At 50.9% G+C, this 27664-nt stretch overlaps 2 protein-coding genes across 4 annotated transcripts in view; one reads left to right on the top strand and one right to left on the bottom strand.

Moving 5' to 3' along the window:
- The window catches only part of DBNDD2 (dysbindin domain containing 2), a 38502-nt gene extending 10883 nt beyond the window's left edge, over window positions 1-27619 (bottom strand). The window contains exons 1-3 of one of the 3 annotated variants that reach the window (XM_025184023.3): window positions 27404-27619; window positions 25755-25875; window positions 14362-14434 (exon numbers count right to left, since the gene is read on the bottom strand). Coding sequence is in view for 2 of the 3 variants with exons in the window: in XM_075901296.2 (XP_075757411.1) it covers window positions 4350-4392 (43 nt within the window). In the remaining variant the exon portion in view is untranslated. Of the gene's footprint in view, window positions 1-4349; window positions 4946-14361; window positions 14435-25754; window positions 25876-27403 lie in introns of those variants that run through there. The other 2 variants (XM_075901296.2, XM_075901295.2) reach the window with 2 other exon arrangements.
- On the top strand, window positions 20372-26065 carry TP53TG5 (TP53 target 5). Its single transcript, XM_025184022.3, has 5 exons — window positions 20372-20530; window positions 21875-21943; window positions 22369-22505; window positions 24621-24945; window positions 25915-26065. The coding sequence occupies exons 1-4, from the start codon at window positions 20492-20494 to the stop codon at window positions 24928-24930; spliced, it is 555 nt and encodes a 184-aa protein (XP_025039807.3). The 5' UTR covers window positions 20372-20491; the 3' UTR covers window positions 24931-24945; window positions 25915-26065.
- Window positions 27620-27664: the final 45 nt, after the last annotated feature.

The following is a 27664-nucleotide window of genomic DNA, read 5'->3' as shown; positions in this document are numbered from 1 at the left end:
CTTTTTTACAGGGCACTCAACCAACCGGCTGTGGGTTGAGGCTTATGCTCATTCACAGCTGGGACACAGCACTGCTTTCCCTGGATCGCTGACCCCCCTCCCCCCCAACACGTCAGCCTGTCACTTCCCAAGAGTGTGAAATGGCACCAGGCTCCCTGCTGCCTTCAAATCCTTCCGGCTCTTGCTGCTTATTAGGCACCAAAGCCTATAGAAGACCTGGACCTGAATGCTAGTGTGGGGAATGGTGGGAAAGGAGCCAGCCTACCACAGGCCCGTGAGAAGGAAACAGAGAGAGGGGATTTCTTTCTCCTGCCACTGCTCAGTTTCTCTGGGCTCAGCCTGTCCCAGCAGGAAGCAATGTAAGGAGTAAGGGGAAGCATTCTGACTCCATTGCTACCCTGCCTTTGCAAGAGGAGCTGAAGGAGACAGGGCAGAAGTGCAGCTGGGTTGCACAGCGGGGATCATGTGAACTGAAGTAGGGTGCCTAGAGAAAAGCCAGACATGAAAGGTGCTCATAGCTTCTCTGTTCCCCCATCTTCCTGCAGGAGGCATAACAGTGAATCGTGTAGGGGTGCCAGCCACGAGGAGTACCCAGCTATTCCAAGTCAGCAGGGAATGGAGCGTGGGCACTGGCAGTGGGTAGCTCCCAGTGAGGGAGGGTGACATGAGCCTGGGGGTAAGAAGGCTGAATGAGTTTTCTGGGACACAGAGAGATCTTTTCATCAGTGTATTGGGCCAAGTGCTGAGTGCATTGCAGTGTGTCTGACTGTGCTTCCGCTGGGAGTGAACATGTTTGTCCTTTTCCCTTATCCTGCTGGATGCTAGTACAACCCTCACTCTGTGCACCAGGCAGTATGAATGGGTGAGGAGGGCATGCTTGTTAAAGCAGGCACAATCCAAGAGGAGATGGAGAGAGGCTTTCTTCAACTGATGGCTCTTTAAATGCCTGAAAAACTCTCCAAGAGATTAAAGAGACAAAGTAAGCCATGAATGGGGTATGGTCAGAGGGGGAAGGGGAGGTTAACAGAGTATAAATGAAGGAAGGGAGTACACTCTGCAGGGTATGGATCAGTTCTTGAGTTAACAACTCCAAGAAGCACAGCTTCACACCTAATCTGGCCATGTCATGACTGGGCACTCCCTCAAAAGCATCACCCCTGGTCCTCTGAACTGGAACAGGGACACAATGACTCCAGTCACACTATTGGTGGAAGAAATCACAGTATTCTGGATTCCCTTTCACTGGAGCCCTGTCTGCAGGGGTGAGCTCCCAACCCCTGCCAGAAGGAGGCACTGTAGGGAACAAGTTGGGGTACTTACTGTGGGGGAAGCAGGCACAGCCCCTCTCAACAAGACCCTGCTATGTAGAGCCACCCTACAAGTCTGCAACTTTCTTCAGTCTCAGAGAAAGGCAGCTGGAGCAGAACCTTTGGGATGATCTAGAAGAGGCCTGTGGTGATGAACTGACCATAAAGTGGATGCTAAATGATCTGGTACAAACTCTCTCCACAGCCTCCCTCTCAGACTCCGCATCTGGCCTCATGTTGCAGCTAAAGGCAAAACTAACCCCAAACCCGCAGGGCGAGGAATGAAGAGGAAGGGGAGTGGGAGGGAGATGGTTTTAGCAGACAAAGCAGGAAAAAACAGGAGAGAGTCAGTGGGGGGAGGAAATGGCACCTTGTGATCGAGGTCTCTGACACGGATTCTTAGTGAACGTATTCCAGCCAATCCTCAACTCCTCTGTGACTCCACACTAAAAATATCCCCACAGCCCAGGGCTCTCTCCTCAGCAGAGGCTGCGTCACAAGACCCTGCTATTTACAGGACCTGATTCACTTGACATAGAACCCTGAGCAGGATAAAGTCAGGAGAGCACTAGGGAGGACGAAAGGGGGTGGGAGGCTCGTAAGCCACAGAGGAGACCTCTACAAGCCGGCAGCAGGTTGGCAGACAGGCCAGGAGAGCTCGCACTAGAGCTCTAACAGCAGCGAAGTAGACACCGCTGTGAAGTTGTGGTGCAGGCTGGAGCTCTGTAGCCTGGGGATGGGATTCCCAGCCCGAGCTCCAGCCCAAGCGTCAAAGCGCTGCCCGCACAGCTACTTCTAGAGCACTCGGGTGTTAGCCTGAGTCTGTCAACCCAGCAGGGAGGCTCACAGCCGCAGGCTGCATGGACAGACAGCCTCTGTGCCACATGCTGCCCCACACACCAGAGCTCTTCCAAGTCCTGCTGAGAGGCCATGAAAGGAGCTGGGATATCACCCGGTCTCTCCTCCCCAGCTTGGCCTGGAGCTGGCCTGGCTGTGCAGAGACCTTACTGACCCTCTGTCTGCTCAGCTCCACAGAACTTCTCTACCCAGAGCACATGCTGCTTCCCCAGCCAGCCCTGGGCCTGGCTTCTGGCAGCAGCCAGTACCTGATGCTTCACAGCAAGGAAGGCTGCATCCCACCCACAGGAATGCCCCAGCCAAGGGCCCAGAGTGACCCTTGCAGGGGCAGGGCAAGCCCTCCCTGACACCCAGCATGGTTCAACTGCCTGGATCTCAGCATGTAGAACTACTAAGGACATCACAGCAAGACATGAAAGGATGCAGGGGCCGATCACTATGCGGTGTGTGGGAAGGGAAGCTTTAGGGGAGGTTAGTGCATGGTGACTGTGACATGAAGGTGGGGGGGTTTGGCTGCGCAGAGGTGAGCAGCCAGGAAATAAGAGCTGTAGAGCTGGGGGCTTTGGTGAGGGAGCTGCTGCTTAGTGGGGTAGAGAGGTAGACAGCACAGAGGGGACGGAGAAGAGCTGGGGGATGGGTTGCGTGGGGTGTATGGAGGGACGTACGTAGGCAGGTGCTGGCAGAAAGATATTTTGGTGTGGTGAGACATGAGCAGATGCTGGCCGAAGGGTGTTGTGGGGCTTGTGGAAGGGTGCTGTGGGGTGTACAGAGGGATGCAGGAGTGCGCTAGTGGTTGGATTGTATGGGGTGGATGGAGGGACCTGGGCGGGTGATGGCGGAAGGGTGCTGTGGGGTGGATGGAGGGACGCAGACAGGTGCAGGCAGAAGGGCTGTGTGGGGTTTACAGAGGGATGTGGTAGGGTGCTGGTGAACAGACTGTATGGGGTGGATGGCTGAGCAGTCTTCGGAAGGATGGAGAAGAACTATGCCTATGAGAGGAGAGGGCTGTAGTAGCCATGGGACCATTTGTGGGGGGTGTTCTGCCTGGTGCCTGTACCCAGCACATTTTGTGGCTGCTGCTTGGTGAGTCTCTGCAGTTCCAGGCAGGGTCTGGCAGCTGCTTCCAAGAATGAGCCAGAGCTAAAGAATTCACTAAAAAAGGAAAGGGGTCGTGTGCTGGGGGGAAGCAAGGAGGTTGCCAGGGGAGCAGAACCCCACCGAATGGGCACTTCCACAGGCACCAAACCCCAGCTCCCTCTGTCACACAGCTCACTCCCTTATGCCACGGGATCCTCTCAATCAGTACCTTCTGGGAAGTGTACACGCACACGCACAGACACGGGACTGACAGAACACACAGAGGCGTCTAGACAGAGCAGACGTATGTGGCTGAGCAGTAATTGCTCATGTCTGACTGTACATTTACAGAACAAACGTTTGGCTGGGAGATGAACATAGTGGGGGCTGATCCAGGTGTGGCTGAGTGGGTGTGTCAGTGTGTGAGTGAGGGGCCAGTGGGTGTAGGTGAAAGTTGTGAGAATGCGAATCAGACGGGAAGTGTGTGTGAGTCACAGGAGGGACAGTGCCAGTGCCCATGATATATGATACTTTGGGGACAGAGGTGAATCAGCCTGTTCCTGTGCAATAGCCAGGATTGTTCTGAGCTGCTGACGGCTGCAAGATAATTGTGAATCCCTAAACTCAGTGGCTCAAGGGGCCTGGAAAAAGCGGGGGAGGGGCGGTCTGTGGTACTCCCACCACTAGGACCAAACGCTAACAGCGCCCGACGCTCGTGGCATCCTTTTTTGCCGGGACTGGGACCCACTGCCACCCTGCCCACTGTAAGCCCGGCCGAGTGTCAGCAGGGTGCCCCGCCTGCGGGAGGCTGCCCAGACAGCTGCTGTCCGTGCGCGTGGGGGAGCGGGCACTGGCAGGGGTGCGGGGGCTGCTCCCAACCCCGCTCTGCGCAGCGAGCACCAGGAGCCCCACGTGGGTCTCGGCCCCGGGGCGCTGTCCCGGCCAAGGAGGGCGGGTCCCTCCTGCGGGGAGCGCACCGGCTCCGCTTCCCCACCCTGCCTGGGCTGCCCGGTCCTGGCCACGTCCCTCCACGCCGGCTCCCGGACCGGCAGCGAGCGTGGGGGGGACAACGCACCAGCCCCTCCAGCCCCCAGAGCCGGGACTTACCGGGCAGCCGCCGGCTCTGGCTGTGAGCTCCGGGTCCGGACATGGCCAGCAGCGGGCGGGCGCTGTCTGCGGCGGGCAGCCCGGGGCGCGCTCAGGGCTGGGCGGGGGCAGCGGGCGCTGCAGCCCGGCGCTCGCTCATCCCGCCGGCTGGGCAGGCAGCGCTCCAGCGGGGCTGGCCCGGCCGAGAGTCCGGGGGGGGGGGGGGGGGCTCTGCTCCCGGCCGGGCTGGCTGGGGCTCGGCAGACTGTACCAACTGCGTGATCCGCCAAGGGGGGAGGTGCTTGTGCCCGGGCCAGGCGCGGGAGGGAGCGCAGGGCAAGCGCCTGTGGCTGGCCAGGCAAGGGGCAGGAGAGGGAGGAGGAAACGCTACGGGCCCCCGAGGGAAGCAGGTGCAGGCGGGACCGCAGACAGCGGCCTGCGCCCGGCTGGGGGGCGGGGGGGATCTATGGGGAGCTTCCCAGCTCTGAGCCCGCAAGTGGCCCCCTGCCCCCCAGGAGCTGCCGCGCTGGCCGCCTGCACAGCGTCCCCTCTGGCGGGCGCTGGGGAGCCCTGCGGCAAGGGGGCACCGTGCACCAGGGCACGGGAGCGGGGCAGCGAGGCGGCGCCCAGGGGACTCCCGTCGGCTCCCTGTCTTCACCCCTCCTTGGGCCGCTGCATGGAGCTTGGTCTGCAGCTCAGCACTGCAGCCTGAGGCCTGCCAGCAAAGGGAGCCAAAGAAATGACAGCGGCCTCCCTTGCTGCGCTGCACTCTGCTGCACTTCGGGCAGGAGCCGGGTGGGGCTGGAAGATCAGCACCTCCCCCCCTTCCCAGAGCAACAGGCAGCCCCTGCTGTGGAGAGAGCTCTGGAATCCAGCCTGCAGGACCCAGTGCATCTGGAAAATGGCGTCCCCCTGTCTAGCTGGTGCTAATGTTAATAATTGATGTTTTGTGCTTTATATGCATGGCACAGATGATCCCCTAGAGAGCAGACAAGGGGCTGCCGACTCCATTGGTATCATAACTGATTCTCTGTCGCCAGGACATGGATTCCCTAGAGGCCTCTGTCTGCCCCAGTCTGGCGTGTTATCGTCATTTGCTCTTTGGCTGTCACTGAAACTACTGGGCTTGGTTCTGCTCCTACTGGAATCAATGGCAGAGCTCTCAGGAACAGGGCCTCTGTTTCCTTCCTCTGTCTCCAGCAGTGACTCAGCCCCTCCATCCTACCAGTCCCCACTGGGCAGGCAGGATCTGATCACAGCCAGGCCAGGGAGCAGGATTCCCTTCCAGGGATACAGACCAACTCAAGAGTGTGTTTTATGGTCTCCCTGCATGAAACAGCCAGAAAGGGAGTTTCCAGCCACCATTGTCCGTCCCACCCAGTCTGCTGCCTCAGAGGGTTTGCATCACCACGTTACCAGCCAAGTGAAGAAGTTGTGTTTGCGTCCCGGCTGTTCCTGGCATGGTCACTCTGGGTACGTCTACACTACAGCGCTAGTTCGAACTAACTTAGTTCGAATTAGTTAATTCGAACAAGTGCATCTAGAACTAAAAACTAGTTCGAACTAGCGTTTTGCTAGTTCGAACTAGTAAGTCCACATTGAGTGGACTCTGAACAGGGCTTAATGATGGCTGGAAGCAGTGCCGGCAGGGCATAAAAGGAGGACTTAGAGCATGGAGATACTGTCTCAGGCTAGCCGAGGGCTGCGCTTAAAGGGTCCCGACCCCCACCCCGGACACACAGTTCTAAGGGGTGCCCCGCTTGCAAAGAAGTTCTGGCTTGGAGTGCCCTGAGTGCCCACACTGGGCACATCACACCACTCGGCCATCAGCCCGGCTGCACTTGCCGCAGGCTGCCATCTGGGGAGAGGGAGTAATTGGGGGGCTGCAGGAGAGCTTCCACCCCCAGAAGCCCGCAGAGCCAGCCCAGTCCTCCCCATCGGGGGCTCGTACCCCATTCCTCCCTCACCTCCTTCCACTTGCCCTTCCCTAGCCCCCCTTCTTATTGATGTACAAAATAAAGATAACGTTTCTTCCAACATTGACTCTGTCTTTATTGAAAAAAACTGGGGGAGACTGGGAAAAGGAGGTGGGAGAGGGGAAGAGAAAGGCTGGGAGAGGGGAGGGCAATTAACATGATCAGGGGTTGGGAACAGGTCCCAGATGAAGAGAGGCTACAGAGACTGGGACTGTTCAGCTTAGAAAAGAGGAGACGGAGGGGGGACAGGATAGAGGTCTCTAAAAGCAGGGGTTGGGTGGAGAGGGTGCATTCAGAAAAGTTCTTCATGAGTTCCCATAAAGAAGGACTAGAGGACACCAAAGGAAAGGAATGGGTAGCAGGCTTCAAAGTAGTAACAGAAAGTTGTTGTTGTTGACAAAGCAAATAGTTAACCTGTGGAACTCCTTGCTGCAGGAGGCTGTGAAGGCTACAACTAGAACAGAGTTTAAAGGGAAGTGAGATCAAGTCATGGAGGTTGGGTCCATGGAGTCCTATTAGCCAGAGGGTAGGAGTGGTATCCCTGCCCAAAGTTTGTGGAAGGCTGGAGAGGGATGGCACGAGACAAATGGCTTGGTCATTGTCTTCGGTCCATCCCCTCCAGGGTCCCTAGGGTTGGCCGCTGTTGGCAGACAGGCTACTGGGCTAGATGGACCTTTGGTCTGACCCAGGACGGCCATTGTAAGCTCAGGGCTCAGTGTCGGGGGTCTCAGTGGACCCCCTTGATTTTCATGCACACCTGGTCCTGGGTGGCCAGGCTGGCAGCTCTCCTGCCCTAGACGGCCACTTTCCTGTGCCTAGTGCGGAGATCGTGGACGAGGTCCACGATGTCCGCACTAGCCCAGGAAGGTGCCCGCCTCTTGCAGTCCAGGGGAAGCTCCCGGGAGCCGCCAGCCTGGTCCCGGCAAGAGGGGGTGGGCTGGGGGGCATCGGGTGGGTGGCTCTGTGCCGTGCCAGGTGCAGGGTCTGCTAGCTGGGTGCTGGCAGGCTTGCACCTGGCACGGGCACCGTAGCCAGCCCGTGCCCCTTTAAGGGGTCCGGGGCCGGGAGGGGGGCATAGAGTTTCCCTGGTGTTGGCCAGAGTGGCCACCAGGGAAACCTGGGGAGGGCTAGCCTCCCACTAGTTCGAACTAAAGGGCTACACAGCCCTTAGTTCGAACTAGCTAGTTCGAACTAGGCGTTAGTCCTCGTAAAATGAGGTTTACCTAGTTCGAACTAAGCGCTCCGCTAGTTCGATTCAAATTCGAACTAGCGGAGCGCTAGTGTAGCGCATAGGAAAGTTAGTTCGAACTAACGTCCGTTAGTTCGAACTAACTTTCTAGTGTAGACATACCCTCTCTTTGCTGTTGCCCAACCCACAACTTTGGCCCCTCAACATGGCAGTTGTAACACAAGCCCCTGCCACCAGTGGCAGTTATCCTGGTATAGTAGGGTGCTGGTCTGAGGGAGCGAGATGATTCACACCTCATGCTCAGAGATTTATTTGTGCAGATTTGATGCCACTGGTACCATCTGATGTAAGTTAAATTAGTTGTGAGGCTTCTGTTTTGCCCATTTAGCCATATTGATAACACACCCCAGATTTTCCTGTCATAGTTTTTGTCCAGGATTGGAATAGCCTGGTATCGGGGCTAAAGATCATTAGTAAGAGCCCAAGATTAGCAGAGGGACTGCAGGTCAATATTATGGGTCTCAGCAGAGTGTCTGTCAGGGGCACAAGATTAACATAACAGGAGTACTGCAGAACTGAAATGGGTACACTAGTAATGCTCTACAGCCGTGGTCACCAACCAGTAGATCGCGATCTACCGGTAGATCTCAGGGGCTCTAAGAGTGGCTCTTGAGCCCTCTCTGAACTGCGCACCTGCACAGTACATTTACATTAGATTTCCTCATGTAATGTAGGCGGGGCTTCAAGGAAGGGGCGGGGCAGTGGATCTTCGCCTGTTCTGAGACTTAAAAAGTAATCTTGGGTGTAAAAAGGTTGGAGACCACTGCTCTACAGAGAGCTGTTGCACAGAATCTATGAGTATTATGAGTTGCTTTAGCCAGTAGTATTTAGCCAGTAGTATTAGAGGATTGGGCCAAAAGAAATATGATGAGGTTCAACAAGGACAAGTGTAGAGTCCTGTACTTAGGACGGAAGAATCCCAAACATTGTTACAGGCTGGGGACCAAATAGCTAAGTAGCAGTTCTGCAGAAAAGGACCTGGGGATTACAGTGGATGAGATGCTGGATATGAGTCAACAGTGTGCCCTTGTAGCCAAGAAGGCTAATGGCATATTAGGTTGCATTAGGAGGAGCATTGCCAGCAGATCTAAAGAAGTGATTATTCCCCTTTATTCGGCTCTGGTGAGGCCACATCTGGAGTATTGTGTCTAGTTCTGGGGCCCCCACTATAGAAAGGATGTGGACGTTTTGTAGAGGGTCCAGCGGAGGGTGACCAAAATGATTAAGGGGCTGGAGTACATGACCTATGAGGAGAGACTGAGGGATTTAGGTTTGTTTAGTCTGCAGAAGAGAAGAGTGAGGGGGGATTTGATAGCAGCCTTCAACTTCCTGCAGGGAGGTTCCAAAGAGGATGGAGAAAAGCTGTTCTCAGTAGTGATGGATGGCAGAACAAGGAGCAATGGTCTCAAGTTACAGTGGGGGAGATCGAGGTTGGATATTAGGTAAACTATTTCACTAGGAGGGTGGTGAAGCACTGGAATGGGTTCCCTAGGGAGGTGGTGGAATCTTCATCCCTAGAGGTTTTCAAGTCTCAGCTTGACAAAGCCCTGGCTGGGTTGATTTAGTTGGGATTGGCCCTGCATTGGGCAGGGGGCTGGACTTGATGACCTCCTGAGATCTCTTCCAGCTCTTTGAAGTAGGAATAAGATCCTCCGGAAAAGGGCGCTTTTTCCGGAGGATCGGGGCCAGTGTAGACACTCTTTTCCAGCTTTTCTAAAAGCCGGAAAAAAGCGGCGGACATTTTTATTTAAATGCTGTGGGGGATATTTAAATCCCCCGCGGATTTCCCTATTGCGATCTCTGAAATTAACATGCCCCTTCCGGAAAAGGGGCCAGTGTAGACGTAGCCAGTAGGAATAAGAGAAGCCTAATCTGGCAAATAACACAGCAAATATGCACCCATTTGCTCTCACACTTTACAGTTTCCATGGCGAAGAGATATCTTAATTGTTAGATTTAAGCAACATTGCCTGCTGCAAGTAGAATATATTGAAGCATCCTGATGTTTCATTATAGGCCCACTACTTCTTGCAAATCAGTTTTACTCAAATTAACTTAATGTAAACCAGTCTTGCAAGTTCCATCTTGGGCTCTGCTGCTTCTTTCTGACTGGTACCTGAAGGGTCTGGTACTTTTCTTTACACTCGCATCACTTGTGGAGCGAATAAAGTCTCCGTGAATTGAACTGCCTCTCTCCAGGTCATCATGAAAACTAGTGCTCAAAATTACTGAGATGACATCATAATCACGGGTCTGCTGTGACACCCTATTGTGAATCTAAGTGGGAGACATGGTTCTTTCATCACCATGACATAAAGTTCAGTTCCTGCCAGAGCTCATGAGGCAAGCTGGTAATCTGATCTTCAAAATAAAATGCAGCATGATTTGTTCATCCTGCATTTCCTGCTCATGGTTGTTTCTTTCCTCTATTACAGGTTTGCAGAATACAGGAGGTTACTCAGGCTCCTGGCCACGGGGGTGGGGTGGGAGGATTAGGGAATAAATCAGCTGCAAAGTAAAAGGTGAACACGCCCCAGCCAGACACTGAATCATTAAGCAGTGAAAATAAATCTTATTCTTTGCAGGCACCATGCGTAAGAGGTTGAATGCGAGATCTGGCTTGATTTGCTCAGTGAGTTGCTGGAGTGAAGGAGGAAATGGGCTTTTTGCCCATTTTGGGGACAGGGCAGAGTTTCTATCCTAACAAATGAGGCAATACATGACAGCTGAGCCAGAGTGCAGCCCATTCAGGGTGAAACACCATCTCTGATCCCAGCAACCCTGCAGTTCCCTTAAAAGGGAGAATTTGATGTTGGACAGATGGGAGCCTGAAAAGCCATAAATTCCATTGAAGGAGTGTGGCTGCTGTGACGTGAACTGTCTCAAGAAGACCTAACTGGCTTTGACGAGAAGCCCAGCAAATCCATTAATGCTGCTTCAGAGGCAATGTCAGTGATGTACGGGAGGCCTTACAATGGGGTCAGTTAGGCTGTCTCCCCTTTGTGCTGCTCCTTTAGATGGATGCACCACTCTGACCTGCTCAAGTCACCTTCTAAGTCCTGTCTTGGGGCATGTGGAGCTAGTTAAGGTTTGCCAGAGCCAAGGAGGGAGTTCACAGCAGGAAGTTACATCTTTACGATCTCTCCCTGTCTTCTGCTGACAGCACAATATGCCTAGAGCAGGAGTGGGGAACCTTGGGGCCGGATCAGAGCTGGCCCAAGCTATGGGCTGACTGGGCTATTGACCAGGATGCCCCATTGTATGGGGCACCGTGCGGGGCTGCTGCGCATGCACTGGGTGCCCAGGGTGGGGGGCGCGCATGCCCTGGGCCCCTGGGAGTGGGACCACACGTGCCGCGCTCCTGGGGGCGGCGCTGCGCTCCCGGGGCCTTGGGCACACAAATGGCTCAGGCCAGCCCTGGGCTGGATGTAGACCCTGGCTTGCCTGGATCCAGCCCCTCAGTATCAGAGGCCCCTCCCGCCCCAGCATTTGGGAGCCCTCACTGGAGCTCCAGCCCCACTGCGGAACTGGAGCTGCTGCCCCACTGCGGAACTGGAGCACACAAAATCTAAAAGGCTGGGCCGCCCTTGGCTCTGGTGTGCGAAGGGAATATGGGGGGTGTCTTTCTCTTCAGTTGGGGGACTCGTCAGTGAAGGGGTTTTTTTGGTTATGAGTTTTTTGTTCTTTTGCTTCTCACTTGTGTGTGGCCACCCGCCAGATTTTTTGTGGGTCAGCAGCCCCCGACCCAAAAAGAGGTTCTCTACTCCTGGCCTCGAGCAATAGAGCATAGATGTTTTGAGATCTGGGGACTCAGCTAACAGAAGGTTGTTGAACTCGACATCTTAACTTCATCTGATATGCTGTCTGTCCCATGCACCTCCTCTAAGGAGACACTTCAGGTAATGTCTGCCCCCCACCATGTGCTTTTACCCTTGCAAGAACTTTGTTTAGCTACTTTTCTGGGTTCTAAACAATGAGGAATACTGCCACTAGAGCAAAGAACTCTGATTTGTCAGTAGAGCTCTGCAGAGAACAGAAATTCTGTTTCATGGAGGATTTTGAGATCAGATTTCCCATTTTGTTTCTATTCTGAACAAACTCTGAAAAATCTGAAATCCTCTGCAAAAGAAAATATTTAAAAGAGTTTCATTTAGATCAATCAAAATGTTTCCTTTTGATTTTAACTGTATTGTAGTATGACAATACTAACTCTAGTATAGAATACAAAACAGGTTTATACAAATAAAAAGGAAAAGGAAAATGTTTCATTTTGAAAATGTTAAGCTCAGATGTTTCAACACTGTCTGAACTATTCACACGCCTTTTGTTGTCCTAAATGAAATTTCAGCAACATTAATACAATTCCATGAAACACTGCATTGTTAATGGAATTGCATTTTCAGCTGGAAAATTGTTCCAGCCATGTTCTTCTGAACCACTCTACCTGGTAGGTCTTCACCACCACTACCCTCACTCTTGCAAACCTCCCACCATCCCACATCCCCAGCATTCTGCCCTCTCCCCCTATATTCCCAAGACCTTGCCCTGGCTACTGCACCCTCCTCCCCCCATACCACAAGCCCCCTGCCCTGAAGGACTCAGGCAACGCCGGGTAAGTCTTCTAGTAATCTCTAAGGAGAGGAAACTCACAGCTGCACTCCCAGGTAGGGGACCCCTTTCTCCATTCATAATCCTCCTCACCCCAGTGTTGCACTCAGTGGAGTCTGCACTGAGAACAGTTTGCTCCTCCCTTACTCCAGCTGTTGTTAGGAGCAGCAGAAAAATGCTCCAGACATTCCCAGAGTGGTTGATTCTGAGAGCTGATGAACAAAACAGAAATGTTGGTCCCTTCTTTGCTGCCCATCTCAGGACCAGCAGGGATCCAGTGCCCCATGGCCTATGGGGACAGGGATCCAGAGCCAACAGCAGGAACTTTACACAGCGTGTTAACAAGGCAGCTTTCACAGGTAAAGAAATCAGCTATTCTTAAAAGAATTAGTCAATTAGCCCGTTATAAGACGGGATTTTCAGGTCTCTCCTCCACGTCAGTCTTCTCTCCTGAGCAGCCTCCCCCTCCTCCCTCTCTCTCTCAGCTCTCCTCTGCCTCCTGCCTCTCTCTCTGTCTCTCTCTCCCTCTTCTCCTCCCACTCCTGCTTCTCACTTGGGGGACTACGGAGCCCAAATAGCTGTTTGGGCACCACGCTCCCCGTACTGCATGGGGAGCATGGAGCCTACACAGTCACTTGCGTCACTTGCTCCCCTGCGGCAGCCTGGCTGAGTGGCGCAGAAGTCAGCTGAGCCCCACTGCGAGAGGCGAAGGAGGGCGGGGCAGTGATGTTCACGGCCAGGGGGCGGGGCCTGGAGCCACTGTCAAGCCCCCCCGTCACTGCCCCGCCCCCCTTCGCCTCCAGCCATGGTGCTCGTCTGACTTCTGCGCCACTCAGCCGGGCAGCCGCGGGGCCCTTTGGGCTCCCCCGCGGCGGCTCGACTGAGCGGCACAGAAGTCTGCTGAGTGCCACGGCGGGAGGCGAAGGGGGGTGCAAAGGGGGGCGGGGTGGTGACGTACACAGCCAGGCCCTGTCCCCTGGCCGTGTACATCACCGCCGCACCCCCCTTCCCCTCCCGCCATGGTGCTCGTCTGACTTCTGTGCCGCTCAGCTGGGCCACTGCGGGGGAGCAAGCAGCGCAAGCAGCTGTTTGGGCCCCGCGCTCCCCGTGCTGCATGGGAACCGTGGTGCCCAAACTGCCGCTTATGCTGCTTGCTCCCCTGCGGCAGCCTGGCTGAGCGGCACAGAAGTCTCCCGAGCACCACGGACGTGACTCAGGCAACAGCGCCACCCAGAGGGAACAGCCAGCATTTCAGTGTTACAGAATCACAGACATCGGGCTACTATATATATGATGTCTCTAAAGCAGGCATAGAATCATAGAACATTAGAACTAGAAGGGACCTCAAGAGGTCATTAAGTCCAGTCCCCAATCACTGTCTAGATCATGGGTTCCCAAACTTGGGGATGTGACCCCTTGGGGAGAGTGAAGAAATTCCAGGGGGTGTCTGAGGCAACCCAGCCCATCAATTCCCCTCCCCCCCAAGTTTTTCGGCCCCGGTCAGTTCTTTTTTTTTTTTTTTGCTCAATAAGTTTTGCTGCTTCTTTGGGTGTGTGTGTGTGTGAAGGTTTCTCAAAAATCAAAAAGGGGGCGAGATGCCAAAAAGTTTAGGAACTACTGGTCTAGATCATCCTTGACAAATGTCTGTCTAACCTGCTCTTAAATAATACAGTTCTATTTCCCATCTTCATAATGTGCTTTGATATCTTTTGATGAAATGTGTTTTAAGGGCAGAGCGATAGCACTGTCCTCAACACCAGTGATATTTTTGACATCACAAAAACCAAGCACACAATTTGGTACTTGAGTAGACAATGCCAACTGTCAGATCAGAACAGCGATATCGATACAAAACAGATCGCTATTAACTGGCAGACCCACCTGTGATGTTACATATGTGCAGAGCACAAAGGTGTTATAGCAGATTACGGTGCCTTGGCAGCATGTGTGGGAGGAAGATGTTTTCAGAGTGTCTGCTTGTAGTACAATGGGCTCAAGCTAAAGCCATATGTCCTTCATTTCCCCGAGTGATCCATTTAAAAGGCACCCATATGCAGTTACCACTGATTTATTCATAACCTTTATCTTCAAATACTGCATTAAAATAAAACCATCGAGAACTCACTGAATGGAAGGGGGAAAGGAAGAAAGGAAAGTCTGAACAGTGTGAAAAATAACTTAGTCCCCCTCTAGTCCAAACCTGCAGAATTCAGCCTTTGTGCTGCAGCTCCTGTCTCTTCTGTGCCTCACTGATGAATCATACACTGACCCCACTAAAAGGAAAGAAAAGAGGGAAAGTTTCAAACAGGAAAATGCCCTCACGGGCATAAGAGCATCAGAATGGCCAAAAGTTCATTTACTTCAGTCTGTCTTCTGATAGCGGCTAGTGCCAGGTACCCCAGAGGAATGAACAGTACAGGTACTGTTGTTATTATTTTGAAATAACTAGTGCCAGTCTGAAATAACTTAGTCCACGTCTACACATCAGGCAGTTATTTCGAAATAATGTTGAAATACTGTCAAGCTGGAGGACTTCTTATTCTGACTCCTGTAACCCTCATTGTACGAGGAGTAAGGGATGTTGGAGGAAGGATGCTCTATTTAAAAATAAAATACAGGACTATGTAGCACTTTAAAGACTAACAAGATGGTGTATTAGGTGATGAGCTTTCGTGGGCCAGACCCACTTCCTCAGATCAAATAGTGGAAGAAAATAGTCACAACCATATATACCAAAAGATACAATTAAAAAAAAGTGAACACATATGAAAAGGACAAATCACATTTCAGAACAGAAGGGGGATGCGGGGGGGGGGGGGGGGGAGGGAGGAAGGTAAATGTCTGTGAGTACTACACCAGACTAACACGGCTACATTTCTATCACTATTTAAAAATAAGTGCTGTGTAGATGCTCCCTATTTCAAAATAGATACGCAACTGACATAGCTCATTTTGCATAGCTTATTTCGAGTTAAGCCCTGGCAGTGCAGACACACCCTTAATCATCAAGTGATCCATTACCTGTTGCTCATCCCCAGTTTCTGACAAAGAGAGGCTAGGGACACCATCCGTGCCCATTCAGCCTTATAGCCATTGATGGACCAACCCTCCATGAATTTATCTAGCTGGTTTTTTTTAACTCTGTTATAGTCTTGGACTTCACAACATCCTCTGATGAGTTCCACAGGTTGACTGTGCATTGTGTGAAGAAATCTTTTCTTTCTTTCTTTCTTTCTTTCTTTCTTTCTTTCTTTCTTTCTTTCTTTCTTTCTTTCTTTCTTTCTTTCTTTCTTTCTTTCTTTCTTTCTTTCTTTCTTTCTTTCTTCTGGTGATCTCTAATTCTTGTGTTTTGAGTAAATAGTATTCCTTATTGACTTTCTCTACACCAATCATGATTTTATAGCCAACAATCATATCCCCCTCTTTGTCATCTCTTTTCCAAGCTGAAAAGTCCTAGTCTAATCAATCTTTCCTCATACAGAAACCATTCCATGCCCCCTAATAATTTTTGTTGCCCTTGCTGATCTTTTTCCATTTCCAATGTATTTATTCTGAGATGAGGTGACCACATCTGCACACAATATTCAAGATGTGGGCGTACTATGAATTTATATTGAGGCAATATGATATTTTCTGTCTTATTATATATTCCTTTCTTAATGCTTCCCCAAATTCTGTTAGCTCTGACCGCCCCTGCACAGTAAGTGGATGTATTCAGAAAACTATCCACAACGACTCCAAGATTACTTTCTTGAGTGTAACAGCTATTTTAGACCCCATCATTTTATATGTACAGTTGGGATTAAGTTTTCCAATGTGCTTTACTTTGCATTTATCAACATTAAATTTCATCTGCTGTTTTGTTGCCCAATCACCCAGTTATGAGAGATCCTTTAGTAGCTCTTCACAGTCTGCCAGGGTATGTCTACACTACAAAGTTAATTCGAACTAACAGACGTTAGTTCGAATTAACTTTGATAGGCGCTACACTAGCAAACCGCTAGTTCGAACTTAATTCGAACTAGCGGTGCGCTAAATTCAAACTAGGTAAACCTCATTCTACGAGGACTAAGCCTAGTTCGAATTAACTAGTTCGAATTAAGGGCTGTGTAGCCACTTAATTTGAACTAGTGGGAGGCTAGCCCTCCCCAGCTTTCCCTGGTAGCCACTCTGGGCCAAACCAGGGAAACTCTTCTGCCCCCCTCCCAGCCCCGGAGCCCTTAAAGGGGCACGGGTTGGCTACGGTGCCCATGCCAGGTGCAAGCCTGCCAGCACCCAGCCAGCAGACCCTGCACCTGGCACAAGATGAGCCAGCCACCCACTGCCACCCAGCCCTCCGCCTCTTCCCGGGACCAGGCTGGCAGCTCCCAGGAGCCTGCCCAGGTCCGCAAGAGGCGGGCGCCCGCCTGGTCTAGTGCAGACATCGTAGACCTCATCCACGACCTCCGCACTAGGCACAGGAAAGTGGCCGTCTAGGGCAGGAGAGCTGCCAGCCTGGCCACCCAGGGGCAGGTGTACATGAAAATCAAGGTGGTCCAGTGAGACCCCCGACTCTGAGCCCTGAGCTTAGAATGGCCGTACTGGGTCAGACCAAAGGTCCATCTAGCCCAGTAGCCTGTCTGCTAACAGCGGCCAACACTAGGGACCCTGGAGGGGATGGACCGAAGACAATGACCAAGTCATTTGTCTCGTGCCATCCATCTCCAGCCTTCCACAAACAGAGGCCAGAGACACCATTTCTACCCCCTGGCTAATAGCACTCCATGGACCCAACCTCCATGACTTTATCTCACTTCTCTTTAAACTCTGTTCTAGTTCTAGCCTTCACAGCCTCCTGCAGCAAGGAGTTCCACAGGTTGATTATTTGCTTTGTGAAGAAGAACTTTCTGTTATTAGTTTGAAGCCTGCTACCCATTCATTTCATTTGGTGTCCTCTAGTCCTTCTATTATGGGAACTAATGAAGAACTTTTCTTTATGCACCCTCTCCACACCACTCGTGCTTTTATAGACCTCTATCATATCCCCCCTCAGTCTCCTCTTTTCTAAGCTGAGAAGTCCCAGTCTCTTTAGCCTCTCTTCATATGGGACCTGTTACAAACCCCTGATCATTTTAATTGCCCTCCCCTCTCCCACCCTCTCTCTTCCCCTCTCCCACCTCCTTTTTCCAGTCTCCCTGAGTTTTGTTCAATAAAGAGAGTTTCTATTTTTAAACACACGTGTCCTTTATTTTGTACATCAGGAAGGGGGGCTAGGGAGGGGTAAGTGGAAGGAGGTGAGGGAGGAATGGGGTACGAGCCCCCGATGGGGAGGACTGGGCTGGCTCTGCGGGCTCCTCGGGGTGGAAGCTCTCCTGCAGCCCCCCCGATTGACCCCCCTCCCCGGATGGCAGCCTGCGGCAAGTGCAGCCGGGCTGATGGCCGAGTGCTGTGATGTGCCGAGTGTGGGCACTCAGGGCACTCCAAGCCAGGACTGCTTTGCTGTCCCTCATCGAGTTATACAAGCAAGCAGGGAACCCTGAGAACTGTCTGTCCGGGTTGGGGGTCGGGTCCCTTTAAGCACAGCCCTCGGCTAGCCTGAGACAGCAGCTCCTCATTCTAAGTCCTAATCTGATGCCCTGCCGGCACTGCTTCCGGCCATCCTTAACCCCAGTTCAGGGTCCACTCAATGTGGACATGCTAGTTCGAATTATCAAAATGCTAATTCGAACTAGTTTTTAGGTCTAGATGCACTAGTTCAAATTAGCTTAGTTCGAATTAACTAAGTCGAATTAAGTTAGTTCGAATTAGTGCTGTAGTGTAGACATACCCCCAGGGACTTAACATGTATGCAGGACTGTTAGATGCATGCACAGGTACATGTGCCCACACACACATACATACACTGGGAACATACATACATTGGTAAAGCTCTTTGAATTTAGTAGTGTTTTGTACACAGGCAAATATGCTACTATTATGTTGACATGGATGCATTTCTAGATTTATACACCCATTTGAAACACAAGCATATGCACACATAGTTCAATGCACACTCACATGCATATATATATATATACACAATGCCTTCAACCCAGCAGCACTGTAGGCACACAATCTACACACACATCTGGGTCCACCATCTCTAGGCCCGACAGGAACAGTAGCAAGAGTGGCAGTCTTTGTTCACCTAGTCATCCTGATATTAAAAGGAGAAGGTAGCACTGTCCTTGTCTTGCTATATATTTTAGAAATGTGGGTCTGTCTGTCCGTCTGTTCATCCGTTTGTCCATTTGTTCAGAATGCCTCCTAAACGTTAAGTACTAGGACCACCACATTTTGCATGGAGCTTCCTCGTATCACAGCTTAAAGCAAGATCAGGGTTTGGTTATGTCAGGACAAAGGGATGTGTCTGGAATTTGATTGTTTCTTATAAAATGGAAAGGGAGGGGAGTCTGATTGTTGTACTGAAGAATGACCACAAGGGGGCAGCAAGGGGCCAGAGATGGGGACCAGGACAGCTATAACCCCATCGGGCCAGCAGGGGGCAGCTATCTCCTATATATTTCAGAGAGTTTGTCTGTGTGTCTGTCTGTCCCCCAGCCAGCCATAGACAGGGGCTTCTCATCTAGCCCTAAGCTGCTGTAAAGACAGAGAGCTGGGGTTGTCCTCTCTTCCCATACTGACTCCCTCAGCCCCACCCCAGAGCAATGATTCAAATGAAAAAAAAACCAAAATGTATTTTAGTTAAGGACCCAAGCAACATCAGATATATCTTCTAGTTCTGTATATGTGATCACTGACCCCATTCACTCCTTGGCCTTTCCAGCCCCATCGGGAAGCTCCATCCTCTGGCTACGTCTAGATTGCATCCCTTTTTCGTAAAAGGGATGCAAATTAGACGTATCGCAATTGCTAATGAAGCAGGGATTTAAATCTCCCCCGCTTCATTAGCATAAAAATGGCTGCCGCTTTTTTTCGGCACAGAGCTTTGCTGGAAAAAAGCGCCAGTCTAGACGCGGATCTTTCGGAAAATAAAGCCTTTTCCAAAAGATCCCTTATCCCTCTTAATAAATAAAAACACTCCAGTCCTAGCTTTCCCCTTCCTTTTTGGGCTCAGTTCTCCTTTATATTATTCAACTGAGGGTGTGGGCCAATCATGAGGTGTTGCTCAGCTGTGTCAACCAAGCTCCCAGCACCTGCCTCTGGACTTCTCTCTGGGGCAGGGGCAGGGGCAGGGGCAGGGGCAGGGGCAGGATTCTTTGTCCCCCTTCTGCCTGCACTATTAAAGGAGCAGACTGCCCTGTTATTGATGTTCTCTCTAATTATTTTCCATTCGTGTGTGGAATACATTTTGTCAGTGAGCCAAGGTGTGTGGATGTGCACCACCAGTCAACACACATACTGCTGGCTGTGGGAACTCTGCTAATCAGCTGCATGGCATTTGAATCTCTCCTGTATAGCTGCCCAAGTGCTCAGCTCAGGGAGAACACTGCCTGTTATACCCACTTTTACCTCCAACCAATTCATCTTCCTTTATTATGAATGACTGGCATCAGAAATGCCGGCTCGGGAGAGAGGTCACCAGAAACATTCTGTATGTAAGAAATCCAAAGCTGGTTCCTTTCACATTTCCCCACCTTTTCTCACCGTGGGAAGGACAGGTCTGTGCCCTTACAGAACTACCCAGAGCCCCAGCACATGGCCAGTCAACGCTTTTCTAGTGCCAGGAATCGAGAGAGCTCCTGCTAGTTATTTATTTATTCTTAATCATAATTAAGTTTGCACAGCTACATTGTCTTTCATCTCAGGATCTCAGCAGCTTCATACCTACTAATTAGCAAAACCTCACAGCCTCAGGACTATTCCCATTTTATGGATGAGGAAACTGAGGCATGGATTGGTTTTTCTCAAGGGATGGCATATTGGGAGTGGAGCCCAAGAGTGGCTGCCAGTCCTCTGCCCTGAACATTTGCTGTACTGCTCCACTTCTTGGTTTCCTATGTTATATTAGAAACTGTCCTATTGGGGAGATAGAACTTCTCACTACTAATGTTACACCCTTCTTTTTATTCCTCCCCCAGGTATGCATCAACCCCCCCCTCCCCCATCATCCCATCTGCACCTCCCCAAGCAGACCCTGTTATCCTCAATACTGACATCTGGTTTCAGGTGTCACAGATAAATGAGGTCACAGCCTCTGTCTGAGTTGACATCACCCCAAGATATCAGACCCCGGAGGGGGCAAGTAGCATCTCAGAGCAAGAGGGAGCTCCCAGGTACCTCTCAGATATCTTGCTTGTCTGCTACAAAACCTCCTATCCAAACCCTTACAGAACTATCCCTGAAGGACTATGAAGGCTTCAGGGAAGAAGAAAGCCCCTGTTCACCAGGTACGGTCAGTCCTTCTTCAGACCCTTCATGAATTGTAGTGATCTCCTCCCTGAACCTCTCGAGTGGCAAAGGGACTGTGTGTGTGGCCGGGGGAGAGGGGAGAATTTGCCCTCAGATGGGAATGTTGCAGACTCCCAGGCCTGTGGGCCGGGACCTGGTTTTCCTACACGTGCTGTATAATGCTGAGCACTTTGATGGGACTCAACCACGAAAGCAACAACCAACACACCCAGAGGGGGAAGTCCCAGCAAGGCCCTGATGTAAAGAACTCTAAGGCAATGCTGCACACGTAGTAGGGTGTTCCAGCAGTGCTATTTAAAATGTGGCCCTAACTCAGAGACTCAGAGACATTAAAGATAAGAAAAAGACTGATCAGGTCCCATCTAGACCCTGGTTCCCCCAGAGAACAGGGCTGCATTGCTCCCTACAATGCATTTGCTAGTGCTTTGTCCACTCTAGTTTTAAATAGAATCCTAGGGCTGTTAGAGGCCGCAGGAGGCCATTGAGTCCAACCCCCTGCCCAAAGCAGGACCAACCCCAACTAAATTATCCCAGCCAGGGCTTTGTCAAGCCAGGACTTAAAAACCTTCTAGGGATGGAGATTCCACCACCTCCCTAGGGAACCCATTCCAGTGCTTCACTGCCCTCCTAGGGAAATAGTTTTTCCTAATATCCAACCTAGACCTCCCCCACTGCAACGTGAGCCCATTGCTCCTTGTTCTGCCATCTGTCACTACTGTGAACAGCCTCTCTCCATCCTCTTCGGAGCCTCCCTTCAGATAGTTGAAGTCTGCTTTCAAACTCCCCCCTCACTCTTCTCTTTTGCAGACTAAATAAGCCCCGTTTCTTCAGTCTCTCCTCATAAGTCATGTGCTCTGGCCCCCACATCATTTTTGTTGCCCTTCCTGGCACTTTCTCCAATGCATCCACAACCTTTCTGTAATGGGGGCCCAAAATTGGACGCAATGCTCCAGATGTGGCTCATTAGTGCCGAATAAAGGGGAACAATCACTTCCCTAGATCTGCCGGCAATGCTCCTCCTAATGCAGGGGCAGCCCGTGGCTATAGGACAACTCGGCTGTTGCCTAGGGTGCCACCTTCAACGGCACCTGATGCTGATGTCATGGGGCACCCAGAGCACCCGATGATGATATCACCCCATTGACAGCCGTGCAAACGGAGACACCAATTGCGCATTCCGCCTGAGGCGCCAGCTGCCGCAGCCTGCCTCGGGCCACTCCTGTCCTAATGCATCCCACATGCCGTTAGCCTTCTTGGCTACAAGGGGACCTCTCTAGCTCCAATCTATTGCCTTAAGTGTGCCTGGTTTTTCCCTTTCACAGACTGAAGATGTGGGGATTGCACCATGTCAACTGAGTGACATGGAACAAGAGAAGAATCATCTAAAGAGAGTAAGAAGCCACCCTGGTTTTGTGCATGTACCAGCTGCTGGTAGATAGGTGTCACCCTCACTATGAGGCAATAGACACTAAAACTGGATGGTAGTGTGAGATCTGTGCATGTCTCTTGTACCCTGCCCTTCTGCAAGCCGAGCAGCAGTACATGGATTCCTGAGATGTATGTTCATCTCAAGGTGTCCCAGGCTTGTGGTTGGAATGTAAACAGAGGGCGATGGTGTGCATGTCACCATCTAAGTGTTTCTCTCGTCTATGGGCCAAGGGCTGTACAACTGGGGATCTGTCTGACATGATAACCCAAGGGGCTGGAAAGGATGTGTGGGTGGATGGAAGTGACCTGTAGCTCCTGTCCTGTGACAGCCTCAAGGAAGGCAATAAAGTATTTCAGCCCGTAATTCCCATTGTATCCAATCTGGCAGATACTCAAGAAACTGTCGCTGCTGAAGCTGCTGAAGAGCGCTGATCGCAGGATCCTCCGTCTACGGGCATTAGCTGTCAGCTACTGGAAGTCGCTGGCATTCGAGGAACCTCCCAGCCTCCCAGCTGTCCCCTCAGGGTGAGTCACTGTGTAACAGAACCTGTGGCTTTTTGCTTCCCTGTGACTATCTCATGGACATGCTGCATGGGACTGAAGATGCTTCCGTGATGGGGAGCATTATGTGAGTACAGTGTGGGATGGGGTGTCTTTGCAGGCTGGGCCAGGAAGCATGACTGGGGCCCAGGAGAGGGGGAAGTGAAAGGTGGCAGGTGGCAGGTGGCAGGTGATGAAATAAGTTCATTCCGAATCTTTTAGGCCTCTCCACTGTGATTCCGCGGGGTTGCACAGTCTGATTTCTGCTTCTGAATGCGAGAGATAAAAAGAGGGAAATGGTTTTGTGCCCAGATCTCTCCAAGAGGCTAGTGGGCAGGGGTGGAGGGACCAGAGGAAGGACCCCCGGTAAGTGGAATAGAGGGATTTCAAATAAAAGGTGGCTATTTGGAGTTGGATCCTGTAATAATCTTGGGGGACAAGAGCTGTCTGGAGATGGGAGAGAAAAGTGCTTGCACTTTGTAGGCAACATCAGCAGCAGCCCATTCTGCATAAGCTGGAGTTGGGAGAGCTGGGCCATGGAGAAGTGTAATTGTTGAAGCAGGATGCAATGATGGACAGGATGAGGCTGGGAAGCAGGCTGTCCTGAGGTCTAATCCTGGCTCTGCCACTAACTCAGAGCTTGGCCTTGGGCCATTTCCCCCTTTAAATCAGGCACTCAGAAATAAAATGGTCTGAAGTACCAGGATAAAATTCAATAAGGACAGCTGCACAAATGTATCTGACTTAGGAAAGAACAATCAATTGCATATGTACAAAATGGGAAATGTCGGCTTGGGAAGGATGGTGGAAAGGAATTTAAGAGTCATAGTGGAGCACAAGCTAAAAGCAAACTTCATTCTGAGTGTATTAACAGGAGTGTTGTCAACACAAAAAGTAATTCTTCTGCTGTACTTCATGCTGAATAGGGCTCAGCTGCGGCCTAATCAGCATGACATTTTAGGAAAGATGTGGACAAACTAGAGAAAGTCCAGAGAAAAGGAACAAAAATGATTAAAGGCCTAGAAAACATGACCTATGAGGGACGATTGAAAAAACTGGATTTCTTTAGTTTAGAAAAGAGAAGACTGAGAGGGGACATGATATAACCTAAGTACATGAAAGGTTGTTACAAGGAAGAAGGAAAAAAATATTTTCCTTGAACTCGGATGAAAGGACAAGAAGCAGTGGGCTTAAACTGCAGCCAGGGAGGTTTAGGCTGGACATTACACACTTCCTAACTGTCAGGATGGTGAAGCACTAGAACAAATTGCCTAGGAAAGTTTTGGAATCTCCATCATTAGTGACTTTTAAGAGTAGGTTAGACAAACACCTGTCAGGGATGGTCTAATACTAAGTCCTAACAGGAGAGCAGGGACTGGACTGGATGGCCTCTTGAGGTTCCTACAATTCTATGATTCTAGTCATTTCACCTCTCTGTTTCAGTATCTCTGTCTGTCAAAGAAGAATAATACAAGTTCCCTTCCCTTCCTTCCTCATAGGATGTCGTGAGCTGGAGTAATCAGTTAATTTGCCTGATGAAAAAGCCATGCATTTGAAATAACAGCAGTACAGTCACAGTCTGGACCACTGTGATCATCTCTAAAACTTTGTTTTCCTTTCACTCATGTCATCGTTCCCCACCTCAACCTTTTGTCCAGGCCCTTGAGACTTTCAAAGTGGCAGGTCCCTTGTGAATGTCACCTCGCAGGACCTCATCCTTCTCTCTTTGCAGCAGCTCCTTTCCAATGCTTGTATCCTGCCCTCCGTCCCTGAGGGTATGTCTACACTACCCCCCTAGTTCGAACTAGGGAGGTAGTGTAGACATACCCTGAGTGACTCTCAGACTGTTCCTCCTCCTCCTTTTTGTAGCGAGGTATCTGTTGTGTGAATGGTTCCCAGCATGTTTTCTTTTGGGTTCTCTCCCTCCTGCGCCCACTTGCCAGAATGATCATTACCATTCCCCACGGGTTCGGAGCTCAGTCAAAAGGGGGTCACTAACTAGGAGATCTGGGTCAGGAGGAATTTGTTTCACAAGCTGTTTTGGAATCTGCAGATGGTTGGAAGTGGGACAAACAAGCATGTTTCTGGATTTTGTTTTAGGACAAGTGTCTCCTCCAAGGACCCAGACACGCCTCCAGCAGATGCCAGTGCTGATCCGGTCTCTGATGCTGATGCTGAGGACATGGATACAGACCCTGCAGCTATGCAGAGTAACCTTGAGCTGCCCTTGGAGACCCAGCCTCTTGATCTGCCCCAGAAGTGCCGGTTCGAAGGCCTTCCCAAGCGGCTCCATGTACCCGCTCCCAAGGTGCTTTGTAGACCAGCGACCCAGCGATGGATGAAACCCTGCTGCACCCGGTCATGTGGCGAGACTCTGGAGCACACTCTGACCATCCAGTACCAGGAGTGACAGGGTCTGCTTCCTGTAAGCTTCCCGCCTCTGGCTTTCCCCTGCATCTTTCTCTCCTAGGCGTTAAGTCCCTGCAACTTTCTCTCCCCTAGCCAGGCTGGTTCCTTCTAAATCCAGTCAGGGGCCAGAGGAAGTCACTGCAGACCATTCCCACCCATCCTGTTGCCTGCACACTGCCAGGATTCCTAGTCCTTGATCGTCCTGTGAAGCTGGTGATTGAATGAGGGGCCTAAACTGGAACTGTCTATGTAGCGGCAGCCGGACTAGTATGGGACTCCCCTTTTCTAAAAGTCCTTAAACCTCACTCCTCACCACAGTGTCCAAGCACATAGAATTTTCACTCCCCAGCCATGGCTCGTGGGGGATGTGAACCCAACCATGCTAGCAATACAGGCAAGCACCAAGGCCTCCTTTAATACTTTCCTCCTTTTTGCCCATAGCTAGCCACTCTTGTCTCAGCCACTCTGCACAGATGGGGAAGGACAAATTGGGTCTATCCAGTGCCAAGTTTGTACATGTCTCCTTGAAATTTTTGCCAAGATTATTCCCAATAATGGTCGTGCCTGACCCTGGTCACCAGTTTGGCCTGTTCTTCACCGGTTCTTCAAAGAACCATACATGGACCCTTTGCCAGTCAAGACAATCCCTGCTATGCAGGGCTCACATTTAAAGTCGGCTTTCCTTGATTGGGTAACACATTGTCCCCAACAGAATACGTTCCTTCCCCATGGAGGAGGCCACCGCTCATTAACAGCCCCCTTTGATGAAATCCCACCATCCCCCTTGACACTAAGAGGATTAGGATGCATGTAATCATCACCCACATTAGCTCTGTCCCTGCATGAAGCACAGGATTCCAAGGCAGGTAAGCGGCTACTCTCCTGCTGTGCGGTTGGTGTTTCACTCTAGAGAAGCTCTGATCACTGCACTCCAGGATTCTTCTCTCTAAAAAACAAACCACACTGATGTTTGCTTTCCTTTCAGGGCTTGCAGATATTCTGAGCTGGGCAGAGACTGAGATGGGCTTTCAAGAGAAAGATGAGCTGTGTGATGCACTGATCCATAATTCTACAAATAAAGGGAATAATCTGCATCCTTCAGAGACAAAACGTGTCTCTGGCATGTGCCAAAGTGGGAGCCGGTTGGAGTAGTTTGGCAAATGGGGGAGGGAGGTTGCAGTTTTCACCTCCCTTGCATTCACAACAGTAATGCAGCTCTCTGAATGGCCACCGTGGCTACTGAGGCTACTTGCATGTAGACAAAGAATTTGATTTTACTTCTTGAGTACAGACACTTGAACTTCTGCTCTCAATAGGGCACGTCTACACAGAAGGGCAAAATTCAAATTAAGATACATAACTTCAGCTACATCAATTGCATAGCTGAAGTCAAAATGGCTTAACTTGGTTTTTGGCACCGCCTACACAGCAGGAAGTTGAAGCAAGAGCACTCTCCCTTTGACGTACTTCCCTTAATCCTCATGAAATGAGGGTTACAGGAGTCGGAGTAAGAAGTCCTCCAACTCGACATTATTTCGAAATAATGGCTTGCTGTATAGATGCATACTCTGTTATTTCAAAATAACGTCGGTTATTCCAAAATAACGCTGCCATGTACACATAGCCTATACAGTAATTACTCGTTGAACACATGCCTGCTTAACATATTTTCACAATAGCACGATTTTTTTTTAGGGAACATTTTTCGAATAACATGACCGTCCCCAAAATAACACGAAAATAATCAAGTGGCGGACTACTTTGCGCGGTGGTATAAGTTGGTGAAAACAGTGGTAATACGCATGAGCGTATGAATACACGTGGTCACAGCGCTCCTCCACTCACTCACGTGTTCATCTTTGTGTTTTAACAAACCGTGGTGTCTTGTGTTGCTAGATATCTAATGCTGACGTTGACGACCCAGCACCAACAAAAAATTGACTTTGCCACCACCATCTGAAACGCAACCCCCACCTTTTCCATTATTTTTAATGGGAAAATTGACCCCCCATAGCACGGTTTCGCTTAGCGCAAACATTTTCAGAGATGCATCTATAGTGTTAAATGAGGAATTACTGTAATTGGTCTCTGTAAACTCCATTGTAACACCACCTAGCCCGACGACAGTGGGTGGGAATGGGAGGGCAAAGGGGGCAGTTGCTCCAGGGACCGGCGGTAGCAGCGGCAGCCAGAGCCCTGGGCCCTTTAAATGGCTGCCGGAGCTCTGCGCTGTGTGCTCCATGCATCTCTGAGAGCTGGCTGCCCCGCCCCCACCCCTATTCCCGCCCCCGCCCCTTCCACCCGAGGCCCTGTTCCTTCTGAGAGTGCAGGTTGTCCCCCCCACCTTGCCGAGGGGCCCGTGGAGGCTGTCGGCTCCCCTGAACTCCACTAAAGTCAATGGCATTATTTCAGGGACCGATTTAGCTCATACTGATATATTTAAATTAAACCCAAAGAAGAGCTCTATCGTTTACCAGCCAATTTGTTCCTTGTCCTAAACCAACAGTCCTAGCAGAAGGTCATTTGTATGCTCTCCGTCTCCATCCTCGGAGGGTTCTTCTCTCTGCAGCAGGAGAAAGGGCATTCCCTGGGACATCTGTAGCCCAAAGAGCTTGCTTTGTCCCTAATCCACAGATCCAGGAGGGAATGGAAAACGACACAACCCTGTGCCCATCTCCCACTTCAAGAAGGCCTTGACACTGGTCACAGGCAGGGTTAATGTGCTGTTACAGTGA

The sequence above is a fragment of the Pelodiscus sinensis genome, chromosome 17, assembly GCF_052426305.1.
Source record: "Pelodiscus sinensis isolate ZL-2025 chromosome 17, ASM5242630v1, whole genome shotgun sequence".
NCBI lineage: Eukaryota > Metazoa > Chordata > Testudines > Trionychidae > Pelodiscus > Pelodiscus sinensis.
This window is presented reverse-complemented; position numbering and strand designations above follow the sequence as displayed.